We start from the raw sequence: 26042 nt of genomic DNA, 5'->3' as shown, positions 1-26042 counted from the left end.
GTGCGGACAGGGGAAGGAAACAGGGTATCACTTTATTACAGAGCAGGCCCCGAAATTGGGGAGGGCAACCGGGGCAATTGCCCAGGGCGCCAAATTCTGATGGCGCCGAAAGGCGCCCTCGGAATTTCAGTAGGTTTCTTGTTGTTCACAAATTTATCAAAAAATATAAAACGCAATTTGCGAGCAATGACGTTGCTACACAACAGTAAACAAACCATAGACATACTAAAATATGGCAAACATCGAATTGGGATGGTCGCTGAGCCTCAGGAACAGTGTTTCTGCTGTTAAATAACATCGGCATAACATTTATATCAATGATATTGCCCCAAATTTAATAGACATCCATAAAAATTTGCATTTCATTCCACTTGTTTTATTTTTTACACAGGAATCAGACATTCAAATTATTCAACAAATACCGGGCCTTCAACAACTAATCAGGGTAAAGCCCATGTGTTTCATTTCCAACCCCAACCTGACCAATCGAAGGAATTTCCGACCCGGGAACCACCCACCCAGAGAAGAGTGAAGGCACCACCAGTCATACTTTTAAATCATGATTCCCCAAGAACGCCAAACTCATCCCAAATTCCTATCGGGAGGGTTTCATTAACTTTTCTTAACCCTTCAACAGCATCCTCAGCATGGCAGCGGCAACAGCAACCCCAATTTACCAGCACCACCACATTAGATCCTATCCCGGTCGGGGTTTATTTTGGTTGGGATGAGATCACGGTTGTGTCAAAGATAGGTTCGGCATCTCCATCCCCAATTTTCCCTCTAATTTCTAACGTCATATCCTTGAGAAATGACGAAATTCAGGTTGGGTCCGCAGCCACAGGACCAAACGCTATCAGGGTAAATGAAATCCTCACATATTTCCTGGAGGAAAAAAATTCCAGTAAAAAACTTCCAGAAATCATGACCTTGTCAAAAATGTTAAAAACGTTTGCCCTTCTATTCCTCAAACTGAACAATATGATTTGTGCCAGGCTAAAATGTCAAAAGTTAATTATCGGGCTGGCTGTATCCAACTTTGCCTGCCGACATTTAGCCGATATTTTGATTCAGGCAGGAGAAATTACGGGTCTTCAAATTATTCTGGCGGATCACACTGCCTGCATCGTGGCAAGTGAGGTGAATGCATCGCAACTGCTGAGTGGGGAATCACAGCGGATGCTAGCTGTTAATGTGTACAATAAGGGGGAATACTGTTGTGTCACACTATACGCTGTGAGTGAAAGGGGTTTGGAAATACTAGAAAGTTGTCAGGATTGGGTAACTGGGAACTGGAATATATTAAAGAATTTCACCAGTAGTAGTTATAGCCAGGCTTTATCAAAAATTAAAAAGTTGAAAGGTTTCAAAGGCAGGGTCAGCGTTGTAGTAAATTGTAATCTGGCCATGACAGAATATATTATTAAAGAAGTTAACAAGTTGGTACCAGTTGATATGCGCGATGTTGTTGTGGGCAGAGGCATTGAAGAAATCAAACATGGCATCTTAACCCTTGCGCAAAACTTTGGAACAGCTAAATGTAATCAGAGTAAACCGATTGGGAAAATATTAACGGGGGGTTTACTTCCGGAGGTGGGGAAAAGGATGGAGGCATCCTGTCGTCACAACGGGTATAACTCGGATGGTCAAGTGGACAGGAATCTGGTAAAGATTGTACAAGATCTTGCTAGGAAAGATCAGGCGGCTCTGGTTACTTACAAAAAGAATTTGACAGACATTTTGCACGAACGCATGAGCGGGTCTAGTAATCAGGGTGAGAAGTGTAGGTGTGCAAAGGCAATTCATGAAATTGATACGGCACCGAGTAAAACAGCTGTGGATGAGATTAAGGAGAAACCTGGATTATTCAGATAATTGTGGAAATGAGTAAAAATATTATAGTTTAAACACCCCAATAAAAATTTAAATTGTTCACTTTTAACGATATGGTTTACTGTCAATTTTTCCGGATTTTTGAATAAAACAAACTATGGAAACTTGCAGTCTTACTAAAAAACGCATTGTCAAAGCAACGCGGAACTTGTGTTTATTATTGAAAATCTATTGTATAATGCTAATTGTATTTATTTAATGAGGGGTTTGTGTTTGAAATAAATCAAAGTCAAATTGGCTAACAATGCAAGTCTTTTACGTGTACAACTCAGATCTTTTTGCGATCAATTGTATTTTGTTCACCATAAAAAATAATTCTGTTCGAATTTTTGCATTTTTCATAATGCGCTAATTTGAGCGCGTGACGCGAATTTTAAATATTTTTCCAGCCAAAACTTCGGATTTTAAAAAATACCACAACCTTTCAAATTTTAGCGCAAATTCAAAAATTCGAAAACATGTCTCTTCAGATTGACTTACTTAATGTATCCAATTGCAAATTTTTTAGAAAATATGAAACTCTACAGAGTTTGGTAATTTTTTTAAATTTCAAAAGCAGGCAAAAAATTCTAAAATTTGAATCTCGCGACAATTTGATTTTTAAGTGATGTAAGTCATTCTGAAGAGACATGTTTTCGAATTTTTGAATTCGCGCTAAAATTCGAAAACGGAATTTTTCAAAACCGAGGTTTTGAAAAACCTCGGTGGACATGGTGATGGAGGTGATGGTGGTGATGGAGAATATTTAAAATTCGCTCCACGCGCTCAAATTAGCGCAATATCAAAAATGCAAAAAATATGGGAAGCCTTATTTTTTGTGCTGAACAAAATAAAATTGGTCCCAATAAGATGTGAGTTGTACACGTAAAAGACTTGCATTGTCAGTCAGATTGACCTACGCCAAATTGACCCGCTCGTATTGACCCAGCGACAGATTGACCCAATACCATATTGACCTGATGTCATGTTAACCCAAGTCATATTATCCCAATGCTATATAAATATGTGCATACATACTACTTACAGCATTTTACATACACAAACACACTCAATTTTAGGTATTTCATACTTCAACTCACATAAAACATTCCAACCAAGAAATATAATTCTTCTAATAATTTATATGTTGGGCACATACACAGAATTAGAGTATACTAGTACATATTTCTAGAATATGGAATCTAGTTACCAACAATTCATTCATGCTGGTGGCCACCAATCACTTCGGAGAGGAACTAACAATAACTCATTTGAGACATTTAGATGGCAGAGAGTGTTGCGCTGACTTGAAATCAGACTTTTGGTGTGCAACAGTCTCATCTCACAACAATTGCTGCCATCAACATTCCTCAAATGAGTTATTATTAGTTTCTCTCCAAAGCGATTGGTGTCCAACCGTACCAAGCATAACTTTGAGATGTTTTTAAATGGGTAACGATCCCCTTGGGCACACAGAAAGACAGCCCTCTTCGCCATAAGCTTTGCATGTAAAAGGACTTCGCTTCAGTTGTTCACATTATAGTCTACTTTTTTTATAAAATTACTTTGAAATTTAAATGGTCAAGACTTTGGTAATGCCGAGAAACGTGGAGTTTTTGAGAGGCGTTGCTAGGGTTGTTGGTTGCCCTGGGCATAAAAATAAATGCCTGTACCTAAGTAAATGCCCAAAATGCCAAATGGATACCCGCAGAATGCAAATATTCCCCGGGAATTAAATGCTGGACATATAGGGCAAATGCCCGAGTGCATTTTTAGTGTATTTTTTCAATTTCTGGGATTTTTGGGGAAAATTATATTCTCATCGGCGCAATTTCAATACCACTCATTTCATCATTCAACGTTTAGTTTTTATGGTTAAACAGAATTACTGTATGTACCTAACCTGTTTAATGCTGCGATTACAAAATTGTATGTCATTGTAGATGGGCGCGGAAGGGTTGAGGGATAGTGTCCGCACAATTATTCCTGTCCAAATCGTGAATATATGCATAAACGTCAAAAACATCTGCCGACAATTTTCTTGTTGAAAATTTTAATTTTATGGTCAACTCAAAGGTTAGAATTATTATTCTGAAAAAGTTTTAGGCATCAAAAAACATACGTGCATATTTTTTTTGACCTTATAATATTTGTAGTTGGATAGGGGCCGTTCATAAACTACCTAGTAGAGTCAATTGTAATGACCAACGCCTTCCGCGCGCCAAAAAAATTAGTAGGAGCTATGTTAGACAGTTGTAGTATTTTTTATTGAAATGCCCATGCAATTGTCTATCAGAAACCATGTTCCAAAATTTTTTGTGACCGAGGTGCTAAAATGACAGATCAGCCAAACCGACATGTTGCAATTTTTCTGAAACATTTTATTAAACATAAAAATCCGGCATTTTTCAATAGCTCAATAAAAATCGGAACTAATCGCAAGATGGTCAACCGTTCTACAAAATGATCCACTGATACTAGCAGTGCTAATGAGTGAAATAAAAGTTAAAGGGAACGGTTAAAAAGGTCACAAAAAATCAAGGCGCGGAAAACCTGAATTCGACAGAATCCATGCCGGAGCCAAAGAAAAATTTCCTTACAAATGAACGGGCTAAGTAGAACTACGTCCCAGGCTCCTAAACTCGACCTTGAACTTATGTCTTTAAGATGTAAAAAGAAACACCTGCGAACTTCACGCCAAGTAAAAATAGAGCCCTCAAAAGCCGGGCACTGATCATGCGGTACGTGCTTGAAAAATTGAAATAAATATTTTGAAAGATAGACAAACTTTTACAATTGAGGTCATATAAAATCAGTACAAGCACTTTGTCCACACCCCACCAGTCCATATTATGCACAAAAATTTCAAAAATATTAATCGGGTCCACCATCCAGCTTCTCTGATTTTTTTATTCGAGGTTAATTGGATTTGGTCCAAAACGTGAATTTTCTTCCTCTGGAGGTGAAAATTCTTGTCAAAAGATATTTTTTGAAGTTATAGAGCGAATGGGAGAACCACTGGACCACACCCTATGAAAAAATAGCTACTAGATGTTGGAGCAGGGCTCAGGTGCTCCTCATCAGTGGCGGGGCTAGTAGTGGGCACAAGTGGGCCCGTGCCCACCTGAGATTTTGTGCCCCTTTACACTAGATATTATTGAGCTTTTTTCAAAGCCTAATCAGATTATGAGATAATCGTGGTGGACAAGAAACCAGTAAACCTTGTTGGTCTTCGCCCACACTTTGCATATTCTTGCATATTTGGGAAGGCTGAACGATTTGTTAAAATTTTATTAAAATTTTTCCCCCTTAATGACTTACATAATTTAATTTCAAAAATATTTGCAGCACGTCATGTTTGAAAAAACATCACTAACTTGCAATACCATTTTGTTTCAATTTTTAAAATATTTATTTAAATTGTTAGAAATAAAAATAATCAAACATTCTGAAATTATTATTTTAAGAATTAACCCAAGTATAACTCGAATTTAAATTTTGCAAAATCTAGTTGCAAATCTCGAAATATATGCAGCAATTATAGGATTTCTTATAAGTTTATCAAGTACTTATTTACAATATTATGTAGCAAGGATATCTGGCAGATAATGTTCCCAACTGCTTCCTCGCGTTCAGGGTACATGCCACCGTTGTTTGTATCTTCACGAAATTTATGAGTAAAACTCATGTTTGGCGCAGTCGGGTGGCGCAAATGCGAAATTTGACAAATTTGCATCTTTTGTTTTTCAAACAGCAACAACATTTGAAATTCTGGATTTTCGAACTTAAATCATGGTAGGGAGTTCAACTTTCGCATGTGAAATTTCTTAAACACTCACAGCACGTCACAAACACTTTTAAAGTTTTTTTTTCAAAATTTCGTACTTCTCTTATAAATATCGGTTTGTCGAAAACGTCTTTAAAATATCTTAGATTTTGGAAGTTTCCTTAAAATATCGACCTTTGTGGTCACTTTAAGCCCATGATTTTTAAAATCGCACGCAAACGGTGAAAGTTATGGAGATCTAAAATTATTAGAAAATCAAGATTTTGAGGCCTCTCCACTGCCCAGTGCATGAGTTTTATACAGAAATGTGAACGACTTCTTCCAATTATTTATCTGGTCGAGCATTGAACCTTTACCAAATCCTACCAACACTTAATTAGGCTGCCAAATCCGTTCGGAATTTTAAAATCCGGATTTAAATTATTTATTCTTATCGATTTCCTCGATGTTTGAGCGAATCAGATAAATGTCAGATAAGGCAAGGATTATGGGAAGCCGATCACTTGGATTTTCGTCCTATAAACCTGTCCTGGTTTTTTTCATGATCCTTATTTAAAGTTTACATTTTCGCATTCTCCATACTTTTTTATGTATGACGTAATTTTTGCACGACCACACCCTTCCGCGTTGAAATGTAGTCCAGTCTTCTTCGAGTCTTTGTAACCTAAGTTTTGGTGCTTACTAAAAACTCGCTTCGCGAGTATGTCGCTTTGAAGTGATACAGGAAATTTATTTTTCATTGAAAACTTTTGAAATTTTTAACATAAATTTTTAGGTGTATTTAGCATATTCCACAAAAATTTCAGATTTCTAAACCAATTTTATCGACGACTCCGCTGCTAAACTACCAAGTAATCGGCTTCCCATAATCCTTACCCTAGTTGGCAACTATTAATTGCATTGTCATATTCAATTGCAGTCGCAGCTTGTTTAGAGGATTTAAATATTTTCTGCGTATGTCGGCAATTTCTTGGTGTAATTTTCAGTTAATGGAATGAAAAATGTGACATTTCAAAAACTTGAGTTTGAGGTTGGATATCATAAATCAACAATCAAGGATGAATAATACTTATCTAACCTTAGGGTATTTAATAATAATATCTAGAGTGGAAAACCCCTTGGTAAACCCGGAAAATAACAACTTGTTTTGTTCCGATACAAAAAATAGAGGTGCAATAATTTCTGCATAACAACATAGTGTTACATGGTTTCACCAAAATTTGAGCGAAAAATAGTTACCGACAATGTGCGAAACATGTATGTATACATATTTCATCCAAAATCCTAATTTTTGCATGATTTTTTAAAAATGAAACCAGTAGTTTCAAACTACATTATGTAAATATGTATCTGATACTTCTTATACAAAAATTATTGCACTTATTTTGGTCTGTATCGGAACCGAAAAGTTAGTTGATTTTCAGAGCTTTCTACTTTAGTTATTATTACTAGACACTCTATAATTATCAAACAAAACAATCCACAATTTTTAAAAACTCACTTTTCTCAACGATTTATATTTTTATGGCATATATAAATGAACATGAGTCTAACCATTAAAAAATCCGGACTCTTTTCTGAAATCTGGATTTCGAGTTACTCTAAATCAGAAATATCCGAATTATTGCGAATTCGAAGTACCCGGAAATGGCAGACCGAATCCGCATCATTCACGATCATTTACAGCACCTTAACCGAACGTAGATGCAACTTTTTAGTCTGACCGAACTGTATCCGTAGCGCAACAATCTACGGTTCGGGTAACGTTCGGTTCGGTACTGATCTAACCTCACAAGTTCAGCGAACACCAAGTGCGAGGCAGTACCGAGGACATCGAAAGTATTCCCCGCGTCATTGCTCATTATTTTTGTGACAGGTCGTTTCAGAGCTTTAAAGTCTATCCTGAATGCTTAGCTTAAAATTTGAATTTTTCAGAATATTACAACTATAAAATTATGACCTGATTTAAAAAATTAAAGGTCATCATTGTTTCGGAGTAGTTAAAATATATGCTTCGAAAAACCATTAAAACATTATGCTACTTCCAAATTTTTTAAAGAAAAAACCTTAAATTTTTTCAGATTGTGCAAGTGGATTTTTTTTTAATTAAAGAACGTCCGGGAATGAATGGGAATGGTCTGAAAATGTGGTCATAAAATCACAATGAGTTATCGGAATTTTAAACTTTTTGCATATGTATAATACCAAATACGTACCTACATAATTTAATTAATAGCTAAGGCCGCCACACCCCCGTTGGCGACTAGTTCGATTTTCTTGCGAAGATTTTTCATTAAATTTTTTCCCGAAGTTTTTGCCACTTCCGAGGTGATTTTCTTCCATCGTCCTTTGAATTTTCGAAAGATGTCAGGCACATCTTGAAGCCGGGAGTATACTGACTTAGAACGTGCCCAGAATTTTTCGATTGGGCGGAGTTGGGGTACATTAGGTGGGTTGATATCTTTTGGTACGAAATCAATATTTTTCTTTCTGAGGTACTCGGTCACTTTCTTTGCATAGTGACAAGTGGCGAGGTCAGGCCAAAACAAAGCTTTATCATTTTTGTGAAACCTATTAATAAATGCTTCCAATCCAGCCTTGACGCAATTTTTCAGATAAATATCTTGATTGATATTCCCTTTCGAGAACTACCGGGTCTGATACATGTCCGTGACTGGAGATGCATTGCCAAATGCAATATTTCTTTGGAAATTTGTCTTTTTTTCGTACTTTTTCTTCATAAGCCACTTCAGAGGGATCCGAGCTATGAAAAAAATGACGCCCTGGAAGATTTGAAGGGTCAACCGGAACATACGTTTCGTCATCCAGGATCACTACTTTTCCACGCATTTTCTTCAACAATTTTTGACAGCAATCCTTGATCCGACTTTCTTGTACGGGCTTGTAATTTGGTGCAGGTTCTTTGGTCCTTGCTTTGATTCCTAATTTATGGACCTTAATTTTACCCAGGTAGCTTTTGGAAATTTTGACTTTCCTGGCAGCTACAGCTACTGACGTTGATGGCTTGGTTTTGAAAATTTTTTCAATTCTATTTTTCACTCGAGTGGTCGCTAGCTTCGCCGGACGACCAGCTGGCTTCTTGAATTGCACATTTTCGGAATCCTTGAACTTTTTTATGTAGGAATACACATTTGAACTTGGAATTCCTTCCTGCTTAAAAAAGTTCCAGGTCACCTTGGAGTCTCGGTTGGCTGTCGTGTTGTAGAACTCCATCACTCGTTTTGCTAACAGCTCCCTTTCAAACAAGCTTCTTCTACCCTTATCCATTTTTGAAATTTAAGAGTGATATACCAAATTGACTCTAATGAAGTGGGCTTTCAGAAATTTAAATTATTATAGTTCGCGGGTTTATTGATTTGTCAATATACTCGCTAGAGCGCGCATTCCCATTCATTCCCGGACGTTCTTTACAAAAAATCAGTGATACTCTGAACAAACATGTTCTTTTTGAAATAGGATTAAAACCGGAAAATTAACAGCGATTTGAAAAATTTTCACATGGCCGAAAAATATAAAAACCCAAACTATTTTAAAACTTGATGTGTGTATTTATTTAAAATACATATTTACGTGCATCGAAGCGGTTGCAAAAAATTGGTTCGGCTATTTTTGAGCGTGAAAATTAGCCCGGCCGTAATAGGAAATAACATCTAACACCTTCTCATTGTGCGAATAACATACAATAATTGGGACGAACGAATAATTGGTATAAAAATAATTTTGACAAAAAATATCTATCTGTTCTTGCAAAAATTGAATCTCAAATTAAAAATGGTAGCATTAAATACGCTATATAATGTAATTTTTTACAATTTTTTTCTGGTGCCCACGTCTGAAAATATCCTAGCCCCGCCACTGCTCCTCATAAGTCCAAAATAGTAAAAATGGGGTAGAACTCCAAAATTTCTGACTCCATTTCGGATCAAGAACAAAATTCACTGTCGCCGAACCTCAACCTTCGAATATGGCATGTGGTCCAAACTGAAGCTCGATACATGTGCTAAACCACATAGAAGTCTGGAATCCGAGAAAAAATCTATCGCTTAGAAATGAAACCAATATGCCTTGGAATGAGTGCGTACCGCGAGAGAGATGTGGATGCCAAAACTTCGAGCTGGTGTCGCTTCAAAAGGAGAAAATTTTCAAAACTAGTTAGTATATTTTGAAGGGAATTTAATGGGATTTCTCGTGGTATCATTAGTTTTTCAAACATCCAACAACTGGCTTCGCTACATTAATTTATGCATTGGTCATAACAATTGGCCCTACTAGGTACACTAAGCAAAAATTTAAATCGTACCCTTTTTTTATATCATAAATTAGTGTTTCTCTGCTTTATGGAAATCAATTCTTACTGTGCAATACATCCATTTTGTATGAAATTCAATGTAGATTCCGAATTTCATATGCAGTTCTTGGTTTTCCTTACCGATAAAGCACACTTAATTTAAAAGTAGAAGAGAACTGAAAATCCGTGCAAAAAATTAAATCGTACCCTTTCGGTTTTTAATCGTCTCATTCTTCCACGCATTCAAAAACAATAATTCGTAACTGAAATTCGATTGATACACAGTTTTTAATATTTGTATGTAAAAGATTTCAAAAATTTTGACATTAATGCTGCTAGACATCCCGCAAAATGAGCAGAAAATAGCTAAATCCTGTGGAAAGAAAGAGGGTTATTTTTCTGCATAGGAAACGCCTATGATTCTACAAAGTTGCATTGGGGACGAAGTTTTAGGAGCCTAATATCTAATTGACTGCCCAAACATGCAATAAAACTGGATTCTTGGGCAATTTTCCTTGACGCAGACACAAAACTGCAATCAACAAAGGGGACCATCTAAATATAATCGGCAAGATTTTGACCAACTGAGGACTTTTTGCCCCGAAAATTGCATCTGAAACTTAAGAACAATTCAAAAGAATCGTTTCCACTCAAAAAATCAGAAGCGGGATAAGCATTTATTATCCTCATTTATTAATACAAACATATTATCAATTGATTTGTGCAAAACTAACTAGAACTATTTTCATGAGCTTACAATATCAAAATTACATAATAAGATAATCTTGTCCACAGTCTAATATAGCCTAATTAATTACTCGACAAGTTTGGGATTTCTAAGGTTAACAATGTAAAGATCGCATAAGCTTAAATGCTATAATACGGAGAAGATTTTTTACCGGATTTTGTTAAACTTACCATAATGAATCAAGTTACGTATGTATTTTTACGGTTGCAATTTTTAACCGGGGCGGTGTTGATTTTGGAATCAATTTTGACACAATTGCCGTAAGAGTAGCTTGGTAGCAATAAATTTCTAGGTTTTGCTACCACTTTGCCTAGAGTGTAATGTTATTTATTTGAGGAAGCGCACGCTGGAAAAAATCCGTGGCTGCGCGTACGTATGAATAATCCGTGTTGGCGTCGCAGCAGTTTATGTGTCGACAGTGAGTAAATCCAGAACAAATACTAAAATTAACCTGATATGAATTAAGTATAATTAGAAATTCGACACATGCATAGTAGTTCTTTCATACATAATTATTTGCAGCGAATCCAAAAACTTGAAAATAGAAATTAGAAAATAATCATAGAATCAGGGTACAATTTTGTACTTACATATATGTAGTTTGTGGGGTGACCAGACTACTCATTAACAGAGATAACCAGGCCAGCGGCGGTAACATATTTAAGGCTAATTGCCGACAGGGAACAACCTTGCAAAGGGGTAATAAACATTGACAGCCTTATTTCTCACACAATCACACAAAGTCAGATTACCGTCAGATAACCACCATTATATAATCACCCTTTTAAAACATACGACACCCATCCTCCAACTTTTGAAACATGTTTTGTTTTAATTCGTTTTGAGTTTTTGCGCCATTCGAAACTTTACTTTCCTCACTTTCACTTCCGTTCCGGAATAAATTTTGGGACGGACAGATTTACTTTCACTTCTGTTGCCAACAGAAATTCCCTCTTATAATATAGATTATCTACGTATATATGCATGTAGCTGCTTAACCACTTGTTCGTGGTTTCGCAAACTACCTGAACATGAGTAAATACAACCAATTAATTCCTATATTTGCATCGCCGTATGTATTATCCTTAAATTTATTTTTGGAAATTCTTGGCAACTCTTGTAACAATTTACGCATAGTCCCTACTTCACAAATACCTCACCTCCCCGGTTTACCCGGCATTGAACCTCATTGAACCGAGATGACGCCAGGCTGGGGGCCCCCGCTGCGCGGGGGCCCCTAGGTGTCACCTATTCCACATACCCGGTTTACCCGCCACTGATTATGACATAATTGCCATCAAGCATGTAAACGGAGCTCATAAAACTTGCGCCGATTTCTTATCACGATATCCCACAGAGGAGTATGATCCACCCATAGACGAGCTGCAAGAATTGCCGGTTTTACACATTGGACTACGACCTGTGCGAATGGAACAACTGGACGACCCTAAACTTGCGGTGATGATGGAAAAATTAGAAAGAGGAGTAGATGTGCCTAATTTTGCGATGAAGAATGGAGTGCTCCACCACCGTGAGTTCTCAACAAACAGGTACGCCTTAGCAATACCTCAGCAATGGGTAGCAAAAACATTATTAGAATGCGACGACTCAGTCAGTTTTGGATGCCACATGGGGTTGGCAAAAACACACTGGAAGCTTCGCCAACGTTATTGGTTCCCTAAAATGAGGCAAATTGCGAAAATATACATCAAAAGTTGCACACCATGTCAGGCAAGAAAAATTCCTAGGAGTAAGCCCTACGGCAAGATGCAAAAAATAAGGGTCAACACCACTCCATTTTTCCGAGTTCAAATAGATATCAGTGGTCCGTATCCTGTAAGCTCTAATCGTAACGTTTATATCATATCTGCATGCGATTATCTAACCAAGTGGTTGGAAACGAGAGCTATTAAGACTGCAGACACTAAAGCAGTAGTCAAATTTATAATGGAGCAAATTATATGTCGACACTCATGTCCTAGCATCATACAATCAGATCAGGGCTCCGTCTTCACTTCTGCAATTTTCAAAGAGCTAGCTTTGTCCCTAGGAATCAACCATCTTCTTTCCACCACATACCATCCACAAACTGTTGGACAGATAGAGAGGAGTCATCAAGTTCTGCATGATAGTATATTTATGTACCTAGAGGACCCACTCCGTAGTCAAAAGGACTGGGATAAATTTCTGTTCCAAATTACTTTTGCAATAAATACATCAGTACATAAGGTAACCGGATTTTCCCCATTCTATATGCTGTACGGAAGGGAAGCTGTATACCCAATTGAGCGAGAAGTGATCAACGGAGGAGAAGAGGAAACTATTGGGGATTATTTGTCACGGATTAGAACAGCTAGATTAATCGCATCCCAACGAATTCGTAAAATGCAAAATGAGTATGCACGCAGATATGATCAACATCGTCAGGACCATAATTTCGAAATAGGTGACAAAGTATTATACCGAAAATATCCTCAAAGCAAAGGATTGAATCCTAAACTTTTTGCATTTTTCTACGGACGATATGTAACTCGTAAGTAAATATGGTAGTAAGTACTGTTGTAAGTATTTTATATACTGGCTACTAAGTAGTCATAGGTGTTAAGCGTTAAGCTGTCAATTAGTAGAAGTGACGTTGAAATATGGTATGAATTATATTTACTCATAGGTATTCATAATATGTACGAACGAATTTTTTTTTATTTATTTCGGTTCTAGGTAAGAGTGAATTTTGGTAACATTAATGTGAGCCAGGCACGAGTGATTGGAATGCATTTTAGTTTATTCAGTTACAAAGGTATATACAACATAGTGGAATATTTGTAATTAGATACAGACCTTGTAATTATATGGTAGTAATGATATATTATATAGTGCAATTGATTAATAGGTTTTTGAAAGATTGTTTTAACAAATTCTGAATGTTGACAATAAGGTAGGATATGGAACAAATATAATTTATCGGTTAATTATAACTTAAGTTGATAGCATGCACGCGCGACTTATCGTTCACTTCTTCCTGTCGTCCAAGTGGACAAACGAGCCATTCAACAAGGGCGGAATGCTCCGATCGCAGGATGAGAGAGATCAGCGTCCTCCTTCTTCTAGACACCCAATCCTCAGATTCAGATTGGGCGGAGTTGGGGTACATTAGGTGGGTTGATATCTTTTGGTACGAAATCAATATTTTTCTTTCTGAGGTACTCGGTCACTTTCTTTGCATAGTGACAAGTGGCGAGGTCAGGCCAAAACAAAACTTTATCATTTTTGTGAAACCTATTAATAAATGCTTCCAATCCAGCCTTGACGCAATTTTTCAGATAAATATCTTGATTGATATTCCCTTCGAGAACTACCGGGTCTGATACATGTCCGTGACTGGAGATGCATTGCCAAATGCAATATTTCTTTGGAAATTTGTCTTTTTTTCGTACTTTTTCTTCATAAGCCACTTCAGAGGGATCCGAGCTATGAAAAAAATGACGCCCTGGAAGATTTGAAGGGTCAACCGGAACATACGTTTCGTCATCCAGGATCACTACTTTTCCACGCATTTTCTTCAACAATTTTTGACAGCAATCCTTGATCCGACTTTCTTGTACGGGCTTGTAATTTGGTGCAGGTTTTTTGGTCCTTGCTTTGATTCCTAATTTATGGACCTTAATTTCCCCCAGGTAGCTTTTGACTTTCCTGGCAGCTACAGCTACTGACGTTGATGGCTTGGTTTTGAAAATTTTTTCAATTCTATTTTTCACTCGAGTGGTCGCTAGCTTCGCCGGACGACCAGCTGGCTTCTTGAATTGCACATTTTCGGAATCCTTGAACTTTTTTATGTAGGAATACACATTTGAACTTGGAATTCCTTCCTGCTTAAAAAAGTTCCAGGTCACCTTGGAGTCTCGGTTGGCTGTCGTGTTGTAGAACTCCATCACTCGTTTTGCTAACAACTCCCTTTCAAACAAGCTTCTTCTACCCTTATCCATTTTTGAAATTTAAGAGTGATATACCAAATTGACTCTAATGAAGTGGGCTTTCAGAAATTTAAATTATTATAATTCGCGGGTTTATTGATTTGTCAATATACTCGCTAGAGCGCGCATTCCCATTCATTCCCGGACGTTCTTTAATTCAAAGAAGGATATTTTGTCATCTTATAGTCAGTTTATTTGATAAATTTTAAACAGCCACGGAATAGCTAGTGTAAGAATAACTTGGACTGCAAATATGCGATCCGACTCACGGAAATGTTCCACCTAAACGGGAAATAGGTTATCGATCTACTTGGCCTTATAGAATTAATTACCTTGCCATTTGAATTTTCGTCCAGTAGTTGCAATATTCCATCGGCTTCTAAAATTGCTAAGGATGTTGTTATAATTACAGTAATATGTATAAATACAGTATTCGTACACAACTTACTGCTTCAAATATTGTTGCATTATTTTTGTGCTTGTTGCTAAAATATTTAGGTGAAATCGGGTTTCCTGAAAATGTAAAGGAAGTTAGAAAAATTATGAAAATTATGTACCGCAGGAGTTCGAATTCGATTAAGAGCGTCAATATTTGCAGCAGCTGGTACGGAATTTGTTAGAGAGCTGTACCGATGGAACCGATAATACTATATAGTGCTGGTAGCACATATAGTACAGATACCGATAGATACAGATAGTACTGTATTCGATGGGGAGGAAGATTTCATGGTGTCATTGAGTTGCTTGAAGATTTAGGAAATGCAATATGCTTAAAATAAAATACTAAAATGGTCTAACATTATTGACAGACCGTTTCAATCCAGTTACCGGGAGGTATGAAAATTTCAGCATAATCATCAGTCGCCTTGGTTGAGAGAAAAGTATCACCTCTGGCATGACTGCTGCGCAAATCGATGTCATACAATGCATAGATGTTATTTGTGACGTTCCTTCTGTCAATATGTTCATTATGCCTAGGTCAGTAGTTATCTGTATTTTTTCATAAACATACTCGATCAAGAAATTTATCACTTTCCCGTTAAATTAACGCTTCAATAGTGAAACTTTTGAACCAAATAAAAAGATGCGTGATTATTTCACAAATTAGGTGTGCCCCATGAGAAACGGTGAATTTGCATTAAAAACTGTAACCAATGGTTGTAAAATTGTTATTGTGGAGATATTGCGTAAAAGTACGGCATCCATATCTCCACAATACCCACATTTAAAAGTGCGTAGGCATGTATCGATTTTGGCAGGAGGACTGTTCCATATACAACAGCCCGCTGCTTACGATTAGATCACACGAGTAGATCTATTGCGTATCCTCTCAACAACAACCGCATGGCAGTGGCTATTAGCAGCACAGCCTATGATAATGAAATGTCGTTGTGTTCTAGTTAATACTTACAATTGGTGAGTCACAACAGTACATACGGGAAGATTAATGGTAGGCGAAGTTCTATTTCCTGTCTATAGATTACAATATTTATCTGAAATATCAAACCATATGCATGCACGTAGACATGAAAGAAAGATATTAAATAAATACAAGTGCTATGTACACATTTATGTTGGACAAAGCACAAGTAAAGTAGTCAAATCAAGTCATTAGTAAGCTTATGCGACGTGAAAATCCTGAGGGCGGGTCTATTTCTTTAGGGTATTGTTATTTCACAAAGTTGTCAACTATGTAGTTCTGTTTCACAAGTATTTGATAAACTTTTAACTACGATTGGAACTATGTTTTGGCCTATTTACTAGTCCAGTACTTTTTGTTACAATTTAAACCTTGCAATATATGTTGCCCAATTATATTCTGATGAGCTTGCCCTTGAAAATGTTAGCCATAACTTATGTACATATCAGTATTGTCGACCTGAAAATGAAACTTTTACCACGATTTAGTATTTCCATAGAACACGGATTTTACGTGTTACTGAATATCCCGGGTGAAACCTATTTTGAAATTTCGAAATTTTTTGAGAAATTAAATGCTGCACTTGGTTCCAAATTGGGTTCTTTCTGTTTGGTGACTATATTTTATTTGAACAAATAAGAAACTTTGTCCAAGTTCATATGTAGCTCGACACAATCAAGAACAATTGTAATCGATAATTAACTCTCATATACAATTCTGAGCAGATTCAAATAAAATCAAGTCGTCTCCTGACAGCCACTTCTAAATATGCAAACACTGTGAACTTGTCCACACTATAACTCGATATGAACTTTTACTTTTTCTTCCATTATCTCGGTCTCTATTACTTTACAGCGGATGCCATTTTAAGTGAATTAGTAGTACCGCTCCTAAGTCAATCTGTCAGAGACAGCTTTCAATTCTACACTACGGAAATTCAATACTACCTGGACGTGTTTGCAGATTGTACGAAAATAGTAATTATTGATCACAATAAAAATATAAACCTTGGTCAGAGTCCAATAATTCTAAGCAACAAAACCACACAAGAAGCAAAGCTAATTGATTACAGACTTTCCTTTCGAAGGATAAGAAACCCATCACGACATTGCTGGGCCATATTTGATCTTCTATCAAATCATGGTAAAATAACGGGCTATGACTTTCAGCAGCGGCGTCCACTTGCAAATGGTTTGGGTCAACAATTTTTGATTTACAGAATAAGTTTGAAAAATATGCTTGACGCGGTATTCAAAACTCTTGCCAGACGATTAAGATATCTCCGACATTTGGAGATAATTCTAATTGGAACAGAAGAGGTAATATCAGGACTGCAAGCGTATACAAGGGAAACACGTGTATTAAATATGCAATACCATAACGTGTATCATCGTGCTGAACTACTTGTGGATGGGAATCCTTCGAAAACGTGGTATGCGATAAGTTGTTTCCTCGACACCGTAAGTGAGTGCTTCAATAAGTTTGCAGTGATTGGACAGGCTGTAACGAACCTTAACAAATACTTTGTAGGAAGTGAATCCGCTTTTAGAGGAAAAAGTCCTGAAACTAGGTTAAAAAAGTGGTACGACGACGGATCAAAGAAACAAAAACTTTACGAAGTTGCTGATCTTGTCCCATTTACTCAATTTGTTTCTTTTTGGACATTCCAAGATGCACATTCGCAAGACATCATTTCCAATATTACGCCTTATCATAGTTATCTCATATGTATACAGCTGCCTGATGCATATATTACCAAACTCCCCTTAGTTCTAGCAAAAGTACAAACATTCAGTTTCATATCTTGTTACAAAGTGAAATCTGACACGGTCGTTTTAAGCGGGTTGGTTACCCCGTTCGACATTGAATCTTGGCTACTTCTATTTTCTGTCTTCTTAATGTTTGTTATTATTTTCAAGTTACAACCAAGGAAATTTAGTTACGAGGGAGCCGTAGTCGGAATCGGCATGCTACTAGAAAGTTCAATTCTGTGGGATTTGAAATTATTTCCGACAGGATTTCCAGCAAAATTACCACAATTTGGGATACGTCTTACCATCGGGGTATGGGCTATGATGTCTGGAACAGTGTTAACAAATTGGTACAAAGCAGCATTCACAATGGAAATGATTGTTCCCGTGATTTATTTACCACCATGGCAGACTTGGTTAGATATTGATGGAATGCAGGCACTGTTACCTATCCATTTGTTTGATGATTCAGCCAATAGTGACGAATCGCGATCAAACTTAGAGTTCTTTTTGCGAATATATAATAGAATCATATCTTTCTCCAGCGCCACGCGGTAAGTTTTCGAATATCACGTGTTAAACATACATACATTGTTTGCCCGGAGTGATAAACCAATATGAATATGTCAATGCAAAAGTTCTAAACTTTAATTATTTACAGGTACAAGAATTTCTTAAACCGTATGGATACAACAATGACTAAATTCCACACGATTGTAACCCCAGAGGATGACGTTGGAAATCAATTTGAAAGGATATTCGATAATAAAATTGTCCAAGAGTCTCCAATAACACCGATAAGGTACAATGATACGGATCGATTATTGACCAGCCTATCGAGCTGTGAAAAAATAGCGTATCTGGATACAACAGAAACCATAGCTGCACTAAACCCATTTGTCAACGATAATCAGGCAGCAATAAAATATTTGAGTGGTATTGAGCCATTTTTTGCGGTCTATCATGGCTGGGTAGATTATACAATTCGTGGTAATTATGTTCAGAATCGACTCAAGATTATGATATCCTCCGGAATATATTCTCACTGGGAGAGCTGGTTTCGTTTAGCTAAACCTCCCAAGCTATTTCATCACTATGGAAATTGGACTTATCCGAGGTTCAGTGCTGTATCACAACTGAATTATACTTCAAAGATTGTCGCGGGGTTCTGTATATGTGGAATTTGCCTGGTGGGTTGCATACTGTGTTTAGTTTATGAAATATCGAAGGTTTGGGTAATCAAGAAATTAAATGTAGTACGCAAAATTACTTAAGTTAAAAATCGTTGCTTCAAAATTATATTTATAGCCTACATGTGCATTAAATACATTATTTAATATGAGCACCATTTTAAAAAAAAATTTAAAGGTTAATGGTTTTATCTGAATGTTTTAACCAGAATGTTTAATGTTCTTGTAGCATTGATTTTGTGCATTTTGCAATAAATTTTAATCTTTGTATTTGATGACATTTAGAGATATTATATTTAATTGGACTCTGTACGACCGAACCGCAGAGACGAGCAGTTATTTTGAGTGTACTCATTTTAGCGTATTAAATCAAGACCAACGTCGCTGTTTTATCAATGAGGGTGTCAAACCACTCAATCGGGTGAAATGACCGAATCCTTCCGTCAAGATTTTAATGGGGGGACACCTCTTCACAAATCGTTTCATCCGCAACACCTGTTTTTTGCTTAATCCTCCAACATATTATGGTTCCCAGACCGTTTAGAAGCCATCTTGGATAAATACTTCGAACGAAGATGCAAACAGACTCTGAGATTGGACAATGTTTACTGCTGCGGTGAGTGCGAGATACGCACACCCCAACTAAGGAGGCGAACGACAGTTTTGAGTACAGTCAAATGGAACCGTAATTAACGGAGACTTGATTCGGAAATGACAACGCTAATAAGCACGTCACATGAATGGAATAGAAGTGGTTATATTAGATTGACAAATGCTGTAGCTGCCGCAAGACATGGGCAATTTCTCAGGCAATTTGGTTTATTTATTTATTTTGGTTGATTTTATTATTTTAAAAAACCATTCAAAATGAACTCAAACAACAGCTAATGTCTCAACACAAATTTTAACTGATGCATGAAACAATTCAGCAATTGAAGAATGAATGAAACACACTGCCGATTAAGACTATTCTGCATGTAAAAGTTTTTCTAACTCGACCCGGAGTTCCGTGAAATTCGGTCGGTTGGATTTGTTTCCTTCCCAGCAAGCCTTCATTAAGCCATATCTAGAATTTGTTGTATTATAATTATTTTACCATCATAAATATTTATACTACACATTTTACAACGAACATTGTGCTATTGGCATCTTTTGGTTTTTCCAGGCGCCCGTTTGACTGGAGCATGTCGATGAATTCCTTTCCCCATGAACAGTTTGGGTAGGGGGTTTCCGCAAAGGTGAAGATCTCCCAGAGCGTGACCCCGTAGCTCCAGACGTCCGATTCTGTGGAAAATTCCAACCTCATCAAGGACTCCAAGGCCATCGAGCGCCAGGGGAGTTGAGCCTGTGAATTATTATTTTGCAATATATCGATTTCAAACAAATTAAAACCTAAAAAAATTGGCGTTACTTTACTCCTCCGGATATAACCAAATTACTTTGATACTGTAGTGTCAACTTTGTCATGGCGTGGTTTCAATCTTTACACCAGCGACGACGGTACAACCAATCATTTTGTCAACATTTTTAGTCTTGCCCACGGTCAAACCAGGCGATGCAAATTAACATTTTTCAGCATTACGATATATCTAACAAAACGGAAGGACAGGATATTGACCATGATACAATGGCAATAATGCTTCATACTATTAGCAGGTAGTGAATATTTTAAAAGTGAATCTAACTCTTTACCACTCATCAAACAAATGTAACCCTGGTCACTGCTTTGAAGTTGCATCCGGTTGTGCGGGCATCCTGTTGCCAGTTTGGTACATAGTATCACATTATCTAGTTCAAATACAGGGTGTTAATAAAGTCCGATCCCATTTTTCCTGTAAAAAAGTGAAGGCTAGTATAAAAAAAACTACCCGTGATACTTACAAAAAATGTTCGACATATTTACCTTAGTATTTGGTCTTGTTACCATTTACTTTAACCATGCCCTCAACTCTTTGTTTAAGGCTCTGTGCTAATTTTTCCAATGTGCCTCTGGAAATCGAATTCCATACATCTTGAACTTTTTTTTACTAGCTCTTCCCTCGTCCGGGGTTGTGGCTCTTTGTATACATTTTCCTTAAGTATGGACCACTGGTTCTTCAGGGGATTCAAATCTGGGCCGTTAGCGGCCCACACCCCCTTGCTCCAGACCGTTGAAACTTGCGTCTTGATGAGACTCAAACTCGCTTTTGCTGTATGGGCTATAGCACCATCCTGCATGAAAACTATTTTTCTTTCATTCGGAAATATTTCCTTGTTCCCCATGCTATCGAAATAGATAGGTAATATTTTTTCCATATAATGCTTTGCATTGACTGATTGGCCTTTTGGTATGATATGTAGAGGGGTCACGCAACGTGCACAAAATCCACCCGCTACCATAACTTTAAGCCCGAATTTTGGGATCGCTCTTGATGGTACATCCGATTTGTTTTCTGTCCTGTAACGAACATTTTGTTGGTTCAATTTTGGATATAGTTCAATAATAGATTCGTCAGTCCAAAGGATGTGACTGCGCAATTCTTCACCAAGTCTTTTTTCACTCAAATGGGCACTTTTCTGAAGGAGTTCTTCAAATTTCAGACGGTCATCGATATATTTTTGTGACATGAGAGGTTTTTTTGGTTAGTTTGTAAGCTGTGTGACCCCACTTCGTAGTTTTCACAAATTTTTGCACGGTCACACAGTTAATTTGCTTCTTCTTCTCTTTATAGCGTTTTGAGTCATTTAACTCCCTTGCTCAATTACGTAATGAACTACCGGTTTTCTTGCAAAGTCTGTTTTTAATCATTCTTTTTGTGGTAGGTGACACCTTTCTTGGTCGCCCTGGTCGCTTTTTGTCGTGGACAAAATTTTTATTCTTCCATTTCCAAACAGTTCTGCGGCTGCAGCCCAATTTTTGCACAATTTCTGTAGGTTTAAGCCCCTGCTGATGCAATGTTTGTATCTCAACTCTAAGATGCTCATGACTTACACGTTTAGTTGTTCCTCCCATGGTAAAAATTTGAAATAAATAACTTCACTGGTTCAAAAGTTCCAGCTGAATTTGTAACAACCACGCTCCAAAAAATGCATGTGATCGGACTTTATTAACACCCTTTACATACTTACTTTTGTCTTTTTTATGTAGTTATCGTTCCCATAAAGTTGTCTGCTTAGCCCAAAATCCGACACCTTGGCAGTACATTTATCATCCAGCAAGACATTCCTCGTGGCCAGGTCGGAGTGCACAATCTTGAGCAAGAGAACGATATGAACAAAATTCTGAAATTATAAGAAAATCTTCATACCGATTTTGAAACCAAGAATTCCATCCCTTTGGCAACTTGGTACGACCAACGAATCAAATCTCCCTCTCGAATTTTGGCGTCGGACTTGTTTTTGTTGAGGTTCGTATAGCGACCATCCAATTTCTCAACTCCACTGGCTCCCCCTGGCCGTCGTTTTCGCAGGTAACTTTCCAGACATCCATTTTGGGCGTATTCAAGCAAAATGTAAACTTTGCCTAGAAAATTTATACGCTCTCTGTTAGTCTGGTGAAGTAGTGATTTATCGGTAATAAATTTTCTACCAATTGGCATTAATGTATTAAAGATGGTACAAATTCGTTAGGACTATTTATGGTAAAACTTTTTACGTTATATCTTACTTATCAGTACCATCTTGGAAGAGCCATATATGTTCAGTTCGGTAATGTTTTATTACCACATTATTTGCAGGGTAGGGAATGGAATGCACGTATTCCATGAAATAAACCACGAATTTGGATATGAATTATTACCAAGCAAGATATGCATAATTATGAAAAACAGTTGGTTACAATTTGTCTTTAAACTGTACTGATTCCAATAGTTCTTTACGGTGTATAATAAATATCGTTATAGAGCACTACGCTACGCTCGAAACTAACTTGCAACCATACTGCTTCTACGTTTGGTAGCAATTCGTTACCACGATATGTATTTTGAGAGTTTCAGCATTTTTAAAGACTTACGTTGCTGGATGGACTCGGTGCAGGCGCCGATTAAAGCGAGCAAATTTTCATGTTTTCCAATGTGCAGCATGATTTTGATTTCCAAAAGGAGAGCTTTGAATTGGAGGGCGTCTGCCGTGGTGAGCGGACATTTCACGGCGACTGGTTGTTGGCGAGATTTTATGAGGCCATAAAATACGACGGAAAAGTTTCCAGTGCCGATTGGATCTGCCTTGTCTGTAAAAGAAATAAGTAGACAATTTATAAAACATTGAGGTTCTTATTTCAGAGTCTCAACAGTGGAAAAAGTTGTTACCAGGTGGAGCTATTATATTTAATACATAGTAACAAGGGAACCTGTTTTAAGTAAGACCAGGATTGTTTAGCGAGTCATATACAAAATCAAGTCAAAAATTAGGAATCACATGGCGCTTATCATTCCGTAAAATGGGCCCTTCCAAGAAAAATATTGGTGGTCAAAATCCCCCCGATCGCCTTGGTTTTGGCCTCGTGGCCGGAACGGGAGAAAAATTTTACTAAAAAATTGAAATTTGCAGTCAATATATTTTTTTCAGAGGGGCCAGTCACCAGAATGATAAGCGCCATATGGTTCCTAATTTTTGGCTTGATTTTTTGATATAACTTGTTAAACAATCCTGGTGTAACTTGAAAAAAGGTCCCATTGTAAGACCACTTGCATTCAATATCCTCAATGCCGACTTCGTATTCTCGATCATACGGCAAGAAGGCGACCGTTTCGTTGGTCATGTTGGTATTTCTGGCAAGGAGTTCTGGTCGACCGAGGAAAAATTCATCGATTTCTTCTCTATCGAGACCTCGAAGGAGTTTCTGAAAAGTGAATTATAAGCTATATAAATACTAGTGTAGAAGCATGTCAATCGACGTGCAAAATAGGCCCGTCGATAAGCCCGTTACCCCAACATTAGTGAAGTTAACCTCTCCTGTTCTCTCTGCAGAGTGGAGAGAGAAAAGGAGAGGCTAACTTCTCAACTAAGCCACTGACCCAGCAGCGATACACTAGCCTGCTTTATATAGTTTAGATAATGAATTATTAAGCTTTGAGAAATATTAAGTGACATTAATGTAATATACATATTTTTGAAAAAATTGCAGATCAAAATTGGTCGATTAGTGAATTAATTATTTACATTTTACATTACATTTTATCTACATTTTACAAACGCTTACAGAAATCTTTCTTTGTCGAAGCCCAAAAATAGTCCCGCTTAACAATCCCGCAATTGCGAGTAGACCGATAACTATCCAAATTATCCAGATGTTGCTACTTCCAACTATAAGAAAGAATCCAAAATAAAATTAGTGAACGGTAGTAAAAATTGATAAAAAGTGTACATTTAAAAATCATTAATTCCACCTTGTTCCTTCCGCTCCGGAACTTCCTCTCCTTTCCGGAAAGTAACATAACCACAAATAAACCCAGAATCCGTCCTGATCGAATAGTTCGGAACGTTTCCCCTCTTAATCCAGCACGTCCCTCCGAGAACGTTGGACCACGCAAAATGTGTACATTCCTTATGAAGGGAACACTCATTCCCACAATTGTCCCGCTTCGTGAGAAAATTTTGTATATCATTTCCCACCAAGTCGCAGTTTTGGGCCCATCGGTACCTCACATCCCCGCCGTCCTCGACCCAATTCAGTTGTCGTGATCCCGGTCCAAATTCGTGTCTTTGGTCACCGCTCTGCAAAAGCAGGAAGCCACAAAAGATTGTGTTGACGATCCTTTCTGTAAGCGAAGGGTTGGGAACGGCTCCCCCCTTCAGCCAGCAAGTTCCCCCATCCCTCGAGCTAGACACGAAGTGGGTGCAGAGGTTGTTCTCGTGACACGACCGGATGCACAAGTCTCTATCTGCCCCGGTAGTTTTCAGACCGACCAAGTCGTTCCCAGGCATATCACAGTGGCTCGCCCACCTGTCGGTCCACCACATGTGGTCAATAATATGTTGGTCGGAATGAGACAAGTGTGCAAAAATATAGAGAAGAGCCGACCCAGGAATCGAACCCGGGACCTTTCGATATTCGGTCGAGCACCTTAACCACTGAGCTACTAGCGCTCTCCACATCTATGCTACTTTTTCCAACCAACATATGATAAATATTATCTCACACACCTGACCTTGATCCCGGTTTTGCCCACGGGGGAATCCGTCCAGGCAAAATCGTCCGCCAAATTGGGGTCCCGATTGGGAATAAACCCGCAGAAATATCCGGCATGCGTTTTGAGGACAGCGTTTTGGAGATTGACGGGGCCTTTTTTTAGCCAACATGTTCCGCCATTATAATCTGCCCAGGCGAAATGGGTGCAGGATGGGGCAACATGACATTCTCGACCGCAGAAGGATGCCGGGCTGGGAAAGGAGATGATATCATTCCCCGGCTGGTCGCAGGTGGGGGCCCATCGCCAGGTGGCATTCCCTTCTGTGGAGGTCGTCCAGTTGAAAAAGGCGAAATCCTTGGTCTCCTGGCAGCCGATGAGGGGCAGGGATGAAATTGCGAAAATTAGGAAGAGTATCATTGTTAGTGGGACTGCTAAGGAAGCTTAATTCGAGCACAATGTGCTGGTAACTTATGTAAATTTGGTGGTATATATACCACATTTTGTACGATTTTCCGTGTTTTGTGCAACTTATGTAAGTTTGGTGTTAATTTCCGTTTCACATTTGATGAGTTCATCACATGGATTATATTAGCCGAATGAGCAGAATTATTTTTTGAGGAAGAATGAATGGATTCTGAGCACATGATAAATATTTATTGTAAATTTGACATGAAATTATTGTATTATTTGTCACTCGTTATTTTTATTTTGGCGTTCAAATTATTCTATTTCGTATGATTTATACGCCAAAATAAAAATAACGAGTGATAAATAATAAACCGTAGTAACGTTAGAAGTAGCTCACCCTGTCATAATGATTTCCATATAACTTTCCACCAAAGGTACGGAATAAGGCGACAAAATAGTTTATAACTCTCATAGAT

At 37.7% G+C, this 26042-nt stretch overlaps 1 protein-coding gene across 1 annotated transcript; it reads right to left on the bottom strand.

Annotated features, from left to right (window-relative positions):
• Nucleotides 1-19861: 19861 nt before the first annotated feature.
• LOC110854951 (receptor-like tyrosine-protein kinase kin-16) lies at nucleotides 19862-25754 on the bottom strand. The gene is made up of 9 exons (XM_022103378.2): nucleotides 25172-25754; nucleotides 24415-24971; nucleotides 24228-24331; nucleotides 23717-23867; nucleotides 23040-23255; nucleotides 22336-22550; nucleotides 22157-22279; nucleotides 20182-20393; nucleotides 19862-20114 (listed from the first exon to the last, which is right to left on the bottom strand). The coding sequence occupies exons 1-9, from the start codon at nucleotides 25573-25575 to the stop codon at nucleotides 20015-20017; spliced, it is 2082 nt and encodes a 693-aa protein (XP_021959070.1). The 5' UTR covers nucleotides 25576-25754; the 3' UTR covers nucleotides 19862-20014.
• Between the last annotated feature and the right edge of the window lie 288 nt (nucleotides 25755-26042).

Source organism: Folsomia candida, unplaced genomic scaffold (genome assembly GCF_002217175.1).
Source record: "Folsomia candida strain VU population unplaced genomic scaffold, ASM221717v1 Fcan01_Sc011, whole genome shotgun sequence".
Taxonomy (NCBI): Eukaryota; Metazoa; Arthropoda; class Collembola; order Entomobryomorpha; family Isotomidae; genus Folsomia; species Folsomia candida.
Note: the sequence above shows the minus strand (reverse complement) of the source record. Positions and strands in the feature narration are given on the sequence as shown.